Source organism: Pelobates fuscus, chromosome 11 (assembly GCF_036172605.1).
Source record: "Pelobates fuscus isolate aPelFus1 chromosome 11, aPelFus1.pri, whole genome shotgun sequence".
NCBI lineage: Eukaryota > Metazoa > Chordata > Amphibia > Anura > Pelobatidae > Pelobates > Pelobates fuscus.
The window spans coordinates 5,402,285-5,414,581 of record NC_086327.1 but is presented as its reverse complement, the minus strand read 5'-3'; the positions used below and the strand labels follow the sequence as shown (position 1 = coordinate 5,414,581).

General features: G+C 43.7%; 1 protein-coding gene across 4 annotated transcripts in view; it reads left to right on the top strand.

The window, feature by feature from the left end:
- ARHGAP33 (Rho GTPase activating protein 33) overlaps nucleotides 1–10,878 on the top strand; it is a 93,665-nt gene extending 82,787 nt beyond the window's left edge. For 3 of the 4 annotated variants that reach the window (XM_063436573.1, XM_063436572.1, XM_063436574.1), the window contains 7 exons: nucleotides 1,985–2,115; nucleotides 5,293–5,470; nucleotides 5,556–5,689; nucleotides 5,804–5,872; nucleotides 6,658–7,203; nucleotides 7,599–7,948; nucleotides 8,743–10,878. In XM_063436573.1, coding sequence (XP_063292643.1) covers nucleotides 1,985–2,115; nucleotides 5,293–5,470; nucleotides 5,556–5,689; nucleotides 5,804–5,872; nucleotides 6,658–7,203; nucleotides 7,599–7,948; nucleotides 8,743–9,786 — 2,452 coding nt within the window. In that variant the 3' untranslated portion in view covers nucleotides 9,787–10,878. Of the gene's footprint in view, nucleotides 1–1,984; nucleotides 2,116–5,292; nucleotides 5,471–5,555; nucleotides 5,690–5,803; nucleotides 5,873–6,657; nucleotides 7,204–7,598; nucleotides 7,949–8,742 lie in introns of those variants that run through there. The other variant, XM_063436575.1, reaches the window with a different exon arrangement.
- Nucleotides 10,879–12,297: the final 1,419 nt, after the last annotated feature.

Genomic DNA, 12,297 nt, shown 5'->3' with positions numbered 1-12,297 from the left:
CCCTCCCCACAGACTTCATCTCCCCCCCCTCCCCACAGACTTCATCTCCCCCCCCTCCCCACAGACTTCATCTCCCCCCCCTCCCCACAGACTTCATCTCCCCCCCTCCCCACAGACTTCATCTCCCCCCCTCCCCACAGACTTCATCTCCCCCCCCTCCCCACAGACTTCATCTCCCCCCCCTCCCCATAGACTTCAACCCCCTCCCCATATTCTTCTCTCCCATACTGTCCCCCTCCCCTTTTCCCATAATTACTTACCTGTCTTGTAGCGTTGGCCGGCAGCACAGGGCGCACCGCGGTAGTGGAACTTGAATTTCATGTTCCGGTTTCCGGCGGGACTGAAAGGAAGTGCGCACTCAGCTTGTGCACACTTCCTTTCAGTCCCGCCGGAAACCGGAACATGAAATTCAAGTTCCACTACCGCGGTGCGCCCTGTGCTGCCGGCCAACGCTACAAGACAGGTAAGTAAAGCTTCATATTCGCTCCATAAGACGCACAGACATTTCCCCTCACTTTTGAGGGGAAAAAAGTGCGTCTTATGGAGCGAAAAATACGGTAATCTTATTGATTTTTTTGATTGGGTAACTAAAATTATAGATCAGGGTGGTGCAGTAGACATTGCTTACCTAGATTTCAGTAAGGCTTTTGACACTGTTGCACATAGAAAGCTTATCAATAAACTGCAATCTTTGAGTTTGGATTTCAATATTGTTGAATGGGTAAGGCAGTGGCTGAGTGACAGGCAACAGAGGGTTGTAGTCAATGGAGTATATTCAAAGCTTGGGCTTGTCACCAATGGGGTAACTCAGGGATCTGTACTTGGACCCATTCTCTTTAATATTTTTATTAGTGATATTGCAGAAGGTCTTGATGGTAAGGTGTGTCTTTTTGCGGATGATACTAAGATATGTAACAGGGTTGATGTTCCAGGAGGGATAAGCCAAATGGCAAATGATTTAGGTAAACTAGAAAAATGGTCAGAGTTGTGGCAACTGACATTTAATGTGGATAAGTGCAAGATAATGCATCTTGGACGTAAAAACCCAAGGGCAGAGTACAGAATATTTGATAGAGTCCTAACCTCAACATCTGAGGACAGGGATTTAGGGGGTGATTATTTCTGATGACTTAAAGGTAGGCAGACAATGTAATAGAGCAGCAGGAAATGCTAGCAGAATGCTTGGTTGTATAGGGAGAGGTATTAGCAGTAGAAAGAGGGAAGTGCTCATGCCATTGTACAGAACACTGGTGAGACCTCACTTGGAGTATTGTACGCAGTTCTGGAGACCATATCTTCAGAAGGATATTGATACCTTAGAGAGAGTTCAGAGAAGGGCTACTAAACTGGTTCATGGATTGCAGGATAAAACTTACCAGGAAAGGTTAAAGGATCTTAACATGTATAGCATGGAGGAAAGACGAGACAGGGGGGATATGATAGAAACATTTAAATACATAAAGGGAATCAACACAGTAAAGGAGGAGACTATATTTAAAAGAAGAAAAACAACCACAACAAGAGGACATAGTCTTAAATTAGAGGGAAAATGGTTTAAAAATAATATCAGGAAGTATTACTTTACTGAGAGGGCAGTGGATGCATGGAATAGCCTTCCTGCTGAAGTGGTAGAGGTTAACACAGTAAAGGAGTTTAAGCATGCGTGGGATAGGCATAAGGCTATCCTAACTATAAGATAAGGCCAGGGACTAATGAAAGTATTTAGAAAATTGGGCAGACTAGATGGGCCGAATGGTTCTTATCTGCCGTCACATTCTATGTTTCTAATAAGAGATCAGAATATTGCCAGGCAGGATAATCCCATTTTGTGATTTTACACACAATTGTTTTTGTCAAGTAATGAGCTGGACATGTGTGGAAGGGAATGTACCTAATATTCTACTGGTTATAATTTACCTATACAGGTATTTTTCATGCCCGTACAGATATTGTTTACATGTATTTATTTTGTCTTCTGTCTCAGGTCTCGGGACATGGAGTCTGTGGGAACGCCTGGAGCAGATGCGTTTCGTGAAGTGCGCGTACAATCTGTGCTCGTGGAGTTTCTCCTGTGTAATGTGGAGACGCTCTTTAGCGATACCTTCACCTCTATCGGTGAGTAAACTTCCGATATAATCACACTTTATATGGCATGTTTTATATCTCCCAATTAATGTTACTCCATCTTAATGACATTCTAGTTATTTTAAGGTTTCACTATTAGAATTTAGTGTTTGTTTTAGATCGCTCTTCCTAACCTTTATTGTGACAGTGACCCCAAAATAAGAACATGGCTTTAGCGTGCTGTTAAATTATTCTGTTGGAAGATAAGCTCACAGACCCATAATGTAACCGTTCATTCAATCCTGCCATGTGTAAGACAAGGCACAGATTTCATGGTAAGCTGGACACATCTTACGTGCTGGTTCCAAATAATGGTAATTCTGTTTTGTGTCTTGACCAAATATATATATATATATGGCAGAGCGTATTATACAAACAATAAAGTAATAGTATGCGGCAGGTACAGATTACAATAAATTAGCTTATAATCTGTTGGTTTGGTAACCCCTGATGTCGTAATAATATATTGTTCCCGGAATACCCAGTTTCTATCGTAACACTGTGTGTAAACGGTCTCCATAACCTTTCCTCCATGAAGGTAAAACAAACCGTAATATTGTATCCCTACAAACACGTCGGCCAGAAGGATCTTCTTTGTTGACTAAGTTGGATATTCAGATACCAGACCTTTCTGCTCATTATATCTTCTTTTCAATATTCTGATATATCTGCTTAAACTCGATATAAATAAAGTGACTGACGTCGTCCATCTTTATTTCCCATAATTTCACAGGAGGGCAAGTTTTTTTTTTTTTGCTAGGATGAGAAATCCTGCATAGACCAAGTGTTGTTTTTTTTGTTTTTTTACATTAAAATTACCTGCAGAGCAAAGGTGCCATGCACTGTCCATTTAAACATGTTATCATTCCACTAAATAACACGTGATAAACTGGCTAATTTGGATTCCTCTAATTATCATGTAATCCACTGATTTTGTTTAACACTGGATATCTAGTGTTTCTGTCATTACTAAAGAGCTAAACTCCTCTGTAATATGAACGAAGATAATTTTTAGAAATGTATTAACAGGCTGAAACTTTGGAGGCCTGCTGCAAAAGAGCAATGGCTGCCTCCTGATACATTTGCTCCTAATTGTCAGAAGATTGCCGATGTACATAAGCTCCAATTAACTTCCAGTATAATTTCTCTGGTGAAACACCTGCATGTAGTGAGCTTAGTTCTCTAGCAGACCTGGTTGTACGGTGCTGTCAGTGTGCACAGAACACACAGGCGTACCCTTGGCCAGGAACTTGTGGTATTGGGTAGACTGCTATATAGTGTAGAAACATTGCCACTGTTACCGTCCATGGAGCCTAGGTATTGCTGTGAAGTCAAACGGCTTGCTGAGAGTTGTGGGATGTGTATTTTCTGTGATTCAGACCCCCATGACAGACTATCCCTCCAATATCCAGCTTTTTGTAAACTATTAATGTCATTGCCATTTATATAGACTTATTCCACAGCACTTTACCATAAACAGATGTTTGTATAAAGAGGGGGGGGGGGGGGGGGGGAGGGGGCGCGGCATTAGTGAATGCTCAGTCTTAATCCTCCATCCCCAGCCTGCAGCAGCTGATTGCTACTCAAACGCTCCTTCTCAATCTGTTAAACTATTGCACCTGATCTGTCACTGGATGGCGCTTCTGGATCTTGCCCACACACTTCCCTCTGGCTTTCTGCTGGACAAGATATATCTGTGGTTTGCTGAAGTCCCCTTTGGTCTCCACGCCTCCCTGCCTGATCTATACATGCTGCTGCCACTTGCTTTCTTCTGCCCTAATCCTTTCTATTCATGCCACTTCCACGGCTTCTTTTTCTTCTACTTGCCCTATCCTTTGCTGGACCTGCTTCGCCACGCAAGCTTGGAAAGTCAATGGAAGAGACCTGCCGCTATCTTTCTCCACATTGTCTTCTATCCCTCTTTACCAGCAAAAGCGACCGGCCTCCGTAGAGCATCTTGCATCTCAATTAGACCTCGTCTTCTTACACTGCCGGAAGCCTGGTACCAAGTACAGAACAGGCGATGTGGGGTTCAGTCCCCTACCGATGGAGGATGCCTTGCAGCAGAGACCGAACAAGTGAGGACTGACAGCTAGTGCGCGGATTGAACACCGAATGTGGGTCAAATGAACGCATCCCACATTACAAGGCCACCATTGTGGAATGTTTAAAGACATCTATCTGAATGTGAACAGATTTTAATATTTTATAATGATGTTTGTTTACTTCCTGGAAGTAAACTCTTCAATAGATCTAACCTGTTTAGTTTAAGAACAACTTAAAATCCTCACTTTAGTGATAGAATACCTTCAGACAAGCCGATGATCTATGAAAATGTTCATGTCCGTCATGCAATAAAACAGGATAACAAAAATGAGCAATTTTCCTCCATACATCATTTCATGAGCTTCAGCGAAGATTCACTCTCTGCCCCTGCTGGATGAGGTGTTACAATGTATTGAGGCCCTGGCTGTGTATAACGAGCAATTCTGGGTCAAAGTTCTAAAAGTGGAGCTTTCACCACGGAGATGAACAAAATGTTCCTTCTTATTTATTCACTTTTAGATGTTTGTCCTGGAATTACTCACAATAAATAGAGATCATTGTCTAGCTCCAAGTTACAGTATATTTCTCTGTCCATTTTCTTGAACACGGAGACTCCTTTCCAGGGTGTATATCTGAATGAAGGAGCTTTATATCTTCTGCAAGCCATTCCCACCACGTGCTGTACTGGTATGTATCTCTCGGCATTCTGGGCCCAGCCGATTATACCTTGTTGGAGAGCACACCTCTTCTGTTCTCCTCCCCAAGGAGTCTTGGCCTGGATTTAATGCAAAGTGAATTAATGGGGGCCTGGCATTGAGGTAATGGGTGTTTGTGTACAGAGTCAGCTTGGCTGGGTGCTGCTTGGTCTGTTAGGGGTTGTATGAAGTGTATTAAGGTAGCTTTTCACATTACAAAGGCCGATGTTTGTTTTTCCTTTTGTTGTTTGTACAGTGTTGTCCCATCAGAGCCTACAAGGCCATTACACTGATCTGTTTTCTGTTTTAAATTAGAAAAGATTAGCACGTTATCAACTCTTGTCTGCAGAGCTTGGCATTGCTTATTGTTGTTTAACACTAAGTTGTATTTTGCTCCTTTTGTTAAACTGTGTCACTCCCTGCCTAGGTCGCTGTGGGCCAATCCGCCCTCGCTCGCTGATGGGTGGCTGCCCATCTGGCCGTCTTGTCAGCCTTCAGGAGGCTCAGGCACGGAGCCAGAGTCAAAGGGAAGCAGCTGAGAAACTGGGTGCAGAGAGGACATCTCCAAGCAAACAGGAGCGGATATTGGAGAACATTGAGGACAGGTCGGTTTCTAATTTTATGCATGCTATATTGGCTACTTCTGATCTCCAGGTTTTTACTGTCTGCCTCTATTTATCTCACTCGCAGGAAGCTGTCTCGTGGACGGAAGAAGTCGAGTGGAGGCAGCAGCTGGAGGACCTTCTTTGCTATTGGAAAAAACTCGTCTCAACACAAAAAGTCTCGACCCGGTGGTATCCGGGACTCTGTAGCATGCCAAAGAAGTAAGTACATACCTGCATTTTGTCTTCTCCCTCCACACCCATCTGTCTCTTTAAGTGCACACTCACTCTGTGCATATTGTCTCATCATATTGCATTCTCTCATTCCCCCAACAGTCTCTGAAACAGTCACTCTGCGGTCTGCTAAAAGCGAGGAGTCTCTGTGCTCTCACACTAGTGGAACTGGTACGCATCGTAGAGGAAATTCGGTGACTCTCAATGGGCCTGTCCCACTTTTTCTCAGCCATTTTTTATCTCTACCTCCAAACTATAAATACAATGATGTGTGATTTCAGTTGCAAAATGCAAGCTTTTTTTATGTTTATTTGTAGCATTTTTCTGATTTTCACAAAATATTTCTGTGCGATTACCAGCAGGGGGCACCCACCCAGCTTCACATGTCTGCATTGTTTATCAGTGCAGAGATCCTGGCTTGGGCTTATTGTGCAGATGAATCAGTCAACATAGGTTGTAAAAATTCTGTCATTCTTTTAATTTGCTATAATGTCCCCCAGTCAGTGTATATCTGAATCAAACAAATACAAGTAGTCCGTACTCATTGTTTTATTTTGTAAATGTTGCTTTTTTTAATTTAGTATTTTATTAATACAATCTCACTTGGACATCACAGCCTTTTTCTGGAAAGGCACAGAGAAGGCATACAATGGAGATTAGTGCACGTTTCTCATTATCCATAACTGTAATGTCTTTTTTTTTTATAATTTTAGTTTTTGCTTGTTTGTTTTATTTTTGTAAATCCCCTCTATCATTGGAAACTAATTCTGATAAACATTAAAGCAATCTAAACATAATTTAATTCTACTAAAAGGATCGTGGTAAAAGGAAGTACATTTTCTATGAAATGCCCTTTTTTAAATTCAATGTTATTTCACTTTTTTCTCTTTTTGTCATGCCGTTGTGTTGTGGTTTTCGTTCTAATGCCTGTCCCATTGTGTGCTTCCCACTGACAGGATTTCAGCGACCCTCTCGCCTCCGACGCCCACGCTCTACAAGTGATGGTCTCCCATCTCGAATGCCTCATTGTCACTCAGTTGAGAGTTTGGGACCCACTTCACCCTCTCCGCCATGTGTGCCATCTCCCCAAGGCTCTGCACGTCCACAGTCTGCATGGATTGAAGAAGATCTTGATCTCTCGCCACCACTTCCTGACACAGATGGTCTCGGATTCGATCCTCTCTCCTTCCGTCTCTCCTTCTCGGACCATGAAGAGGTTCGCTCTCCTGGAACAATTAAAGCCCAAGTGACGAATCAGACTCCGTCTCGTTCCCTGCCCCGCAGACTGAGCCTGTCGCCCATGGGAGGGTGCACTCCATCTCCTACCCACAGCCCTCCAGAGCGTCTTGTGGCGGACATGGAGTGCCCAGTCCCCCGTAGCCTTTCTCCTCCCCCACAAGTGCTATCCTTGCTTTTGCAGTCCTGCCAGCTGAATGAGACAGCCGTTCGAGACGTCAAAGGGAAGATAAGTGGAGTCTCTGGTAAACAGGATTCTCCTACAAGTGAGTAAAGCTTCACGAATCCTGTTTTATTTTAGCAATGTTTAGATATAAACATGTATTCTCTCTGCCGCATTCCCCTCCACTCTCTCACTTTGCTCTTCCCCCCTCTCTGGTTTTTGTCCCCTCCCCAGCCCTCTCTCTCTTTGCCCCACATACTTTCTCTTGCTCCTGCTTTTTCCTTTGCTTGGTCGTTTGTATTGGTTCCATAGAAAGAGAGTATTTTAAAGTCACAATATAATCTAAGCTGTAAAGAATGGTTCTGTACCGTTGGATGTGATGGAAAACAGTGCCCGGGTCCTCTAAGCCTCTTGTTCTTCACAACAATGAGTGAAAGTCTATTTATAAATTGTAGAAGTAATTAGAATTTATTTGCAAACATATTATTTTCCATCCAGGTCGGACAGTGTCTCCCAAGCAATCTACCCATCCTCCTTCCCTATCCCTCCTCCGCCAGGTCCCTCCGCCTCCGCCTCCAAAAGACCCAGCGCGGCTCATGGCCTTGAAGCTGGCAGAGAGTGCTCAACGGGCCCTGCAGTCTTCCATATCAACTGGCACCGTCCCAGCTAAACCATCCCTGAGATCTGGGCCCACTCACCCCGCGATGTCTGTGTTTCGCCGCTCTCTGTCTATGGAGTGTAGTGAGATTACGCTAGCCAAGGAAGGACCTCTCTATTCAGAACTGCGCCCTCCCACGCTGATTCCCACCCAGCATCGGCCCCTGAGGAATCCTGCACACAGTACGCTGGTGAGGGGCATAGTGTCTGTCTATGCATGAAGATAACCCATTCTTTTAAACGTATTAAATTAAAAACAAAATAAAGATTTTTAAAACTGCTCCAAATCCTGCGGCTATGCAGCTTCTGTACTGAGCTCTTCCTGCAAGCACTCTAAACACACAGAATACATATATATAGTTTTATCATGAATATTGCTAGTTTAACCACATATGGCCGGAGCTGCGGATCCAGTTCATGCCCCCAGTGACCTGTTCATTAGGTCGCCATATACTAATTACTGCTCTGTATAATTAATTGATAAATGTGGCCAGTGACCTTTTAAGTTGGCTTTTTTTGTTCAATACATAGATTTGTTTGCATTCTGCTAGCATTACGTGTAGACTGTTTTGAGTGTTTAAATATTAAGCAGCAAGATTTAAGATGTAAAGTTGCACCCGTGCCAATGATGGGCCCAGACTGTTAAATCGCCAACGCCCATTCCAGAGATTGGAGTACATTCATGCCACAATCCGCCGTCCCGATTATTTCAGACAGGGTGGCAAGGTTTCCAGCTGCAATACTGCTGAGAAATCAGTCCCCCTCTGGCAGGGAATCGCATCACAATTTATTTGGCTAAAAAATAAATAAATGGCCTTCACATTATCTTAGTTAACATTGTGTTCATCACTATATTAAATCAGTTTAATGTTCGTTCTATTAACCTGCACTTCGACCCCACTATCCATGTTTTGAATAGAAATGCTTGCGTTTTGACATTGTTTTGTGATTATTTGTATGTTTCGTTTCTTCCATTTCTCTGCAGGCTGCTGGAAACTCCCCAGCTGACCTCCGGAAGATTACCCCAACTGTCGCCCCTCCATCTCGAGTCCCCCGTCTTCACACCAGGTCAGGCAGCCTTCCTGTGCCTCCAAGCTTCTGTGCACCAAGGCCTCGACCACCAAATTATCGCTTCGTTGAGGAAGGGCCCAGACTGCCTCCCCAGCGCTCGGCACCACCATGGCCAGATCCTGAAGGTCTTTATTATGAGATTCTGGGGGATCCTCCTCACCTTGCACCCATCAATGCATCCTATGGACTTATCCAGACACCCTGGTCATGTGTTCAGTCTCCTCCATCTCACCCCCATCCTGCACCTCCACCGGGCCTTGGTGGCTGGTATGGAACAGCCCTTCCTTCTGACCCAGAACTTTTCTGCTACCAGAGGTGGGATAGGGCACCCCCTGCACAACTGCGTCCCTACTTTGTGGGAGGAGGGGTCAGATATCAATATGTGGGGACTCCTGAAAGCAGAGGACAAGTGGGTTTTCCAGAAAAAAACTCCCGTCTTCTCCCAACAGGTAGAAGGGAAGAACCAATATATATGAACCTTCCTCCCAAGAGTGAAATGGGAGGAAACTATCCCGGACCCAGGGACTCTACAGATTTGAAACCTGACCTGCCACATAAACAGCGCCCTGGCCAGCCTCCACCACCTGGACGACAAGAAGGTTTTGGAGGGCCACCACCCATTCACACGCAGCAGCAACATTCACACCCACTCCGTCGGGAAGGTTCATTAAACTTTTTTCGCCCGCCTCTTCCTCCTCCTTCAGCCATGTGGGGAACTCAGCCTAAATTCCCTGAAGCCAGAGAGACCCCTTTAATTACATATGAGACTCCCCCAGGAGGAGGCCAAAGAATGGCCTACATGCCCCCTCACTGCCTGCTCTCAGAGGGGGGCACTGTGTATGGGAACCTGGAGCAGAGTGGGACTCAGCACAGATCCCCCACACCAGCAGGACCGCCTGGAATTCTGGGGCCCGCCTGGACAGTGCACTCAGAGGGCCAAACAAGGAGTTATTGCTGAAGGAGGTTCTGATAGAAATAATCAAGTTCCAAACCAACTCCAGCAATGTGCAGCTCTGGCCGTGGTGTTATGTCAGTGTGCTTGTTAGACGCCGCTTTCCTGCCAGTGCGTCAGGTTTTTAAAGCAAAGTTTAATGATTGATAAAAGCTCTGGTGATTGTGCTGGGCATTAAGATGAATTCACTTTTTTAAACGTTTTCTGTCACTTTAACCCCTTTGTTGACAGCCAGCCTCCTACAGATTGCAGTTATTTGCAGTCTCTCCAGATATTGTAAATGTTTTTAAAATTAGCTAATTACAGTTTTGATAACTAGCATTGTGGGTACAGATTGACTGAAACACATAACTGATTCCACGTCTCTTATTGTTTTTAATTTTTACAAGCCTGATATTCTATCTCCTGCTTAGCATTGGCTATTTGGTTATGTCGTCGTCATTGCAGAGCGCTGTAATGCCATCGTGGGACCGTCGCTCATAGATATCGCAGATTGGGTGTAAGCAGATCTTTCTCTCAGCACAGAATCAGATTACTTCTACACTGCAGCCTTTTCCAATCCTTCGTCACAGCAAATCTTTTAGCTTTCATTACTCATTGTTTTAATTAATTAGAAGGCATTTTATAGAGGAATTATGTTTGTGGGTTCTCATTTCCAAAGACATACAGTGCTATTCACACGAGAATTCAAAGTGAATTTCAATTGTAAGGCCCAGGTAGCCGAACTGGAGGCATAGCTGACTTGTAGAAGGCTTTCAATTTGGCTTTTTTTACCTTAAATGTGAAATTCACTTTGAATTCACACGTTCGTGCATGACCCAGATAGAGGCTTATTCAGTGACTGTAAATTATGGATAGTTCACAGAATTGCAGATATTAAACAATAAATGGCTGAGTCGGAGTAGATTCACAGTTTAGACATTTTTACATTTTAAAATTTTAGTTCTGTTGTCAGCACTTCACAATCTTTAGTTACTAAACCCCTTAAAGGACCACTATAGTGCCAGAAAAACAAACTCCCTCAGGGTCCCACTCCTGCCGTGCTGAAGGGGGACTCACCTTTCTCCAGCGCCGGGGACTCTCCTCCTCCTTTGGTTGTCATGGGCTGAATGTGCATGCGCGGCATTCTCAATGCTTTCCTATGGACGCTGGTGTCTTCTCACTGTGAAAATCACAGTGAGAAGTGCGGAAGCGCCTCTAGCGGCTGTCAATGAGACATCCACTAGAGGCTAGATTAACCCATATGTAAACATAGCAGGCAGGGTTAATCCTAGATGGACCTGGCACCCAGACCACTTCATTGAGCTGAAGTGGTCTGGGTGCCTATAGTGGTCCTTTAAGTTGTTTTAAAGGGATATACACACCTAAAGCAGTTTATCTTGCTGAATGCTTTATCGGTGACGAGTGTGTCTTTTTTTTTTTTTTTTTTACAAAAATTGTGGATTTAAATAGAAATTGGCACTTTTACAAATAAACAGTGACACCCCCCTGGCTGTCAATCAGATAACTGTTCCTGTTACTTCCTGGTTTGTTTAGCTCAGTGGAGATAAACTCGAGGCAGCAATTGCCCAGAGCACCTGCCTTGCAAAGACTTCTCATTGAGCTGCATTGGGAAGTCTGTGATTGGACAGCCACAGAAAGTCTGGGCGGGGTTGGAAGGGGAGGGCTTACAGCTGAGATCTGCAGTTTTTACAAACTGTTTTTAAGTATACCCAAATGAAAAAAATGCATAATTAAATACATTTATGGGTTGTTTGTTTTTTTGTATTTGGGCAGTGGAGTATAAGAATATAATCTGGTGATGAATTTGAACAAATGTTGTTACTAGTTGCATCAATTTGATTAGGATTAAGATTATATCGGCCACCAGAATTATTAGAATGAGGAGTTATAGATTTAAATGCAGACAGTACTTACTCTCTCAAAGATCTGCATGTTTAGCAATTTTTTAAATCAGCAATGGGCACTGAATTATCTCCCCCCCCCCCCCCCCTGTATATATGTATATATATATAAATATAAAATGCACTTGGCTCCCGTGACACTGCATAAATATAAAATGCACTTGGCTCCTGTGCATGTCCAGGTAGCACATGTGTGCTGGACATCTTGCTCCATGGAGAAAATGAATTTTTCTTTGGGTGCCATCCGGAGCCATGTGTTCAATGAAAATCATTGATAAAGTAAATCCATGACAGCGGCTATGGCTAAAAGAAATTAAAGTCACAATTATTAGGTCCCTTTTGGCAGAATATGGCATTTATGGAATCTGGCCTCTGGATATGTATTCATGGTTTTTACTAATGGTTGTTCATTTTAGCTGTTAGTCACAGGTTATTTGTTCATTCTGGCTATTAGTCACAGGCTCCTGGTTATTATATTGTTTCTCTGCTTTGCCTGCCTGGTGTTGGCATTAGGATAATCTGAGTTTTGGACAGGGAATAGATTCTTTTTGTGCTGTCTTCCACGTTGCTGATGATAAACAGTCCCCAGATGTCTCGGCCAGTAGAGACCTGC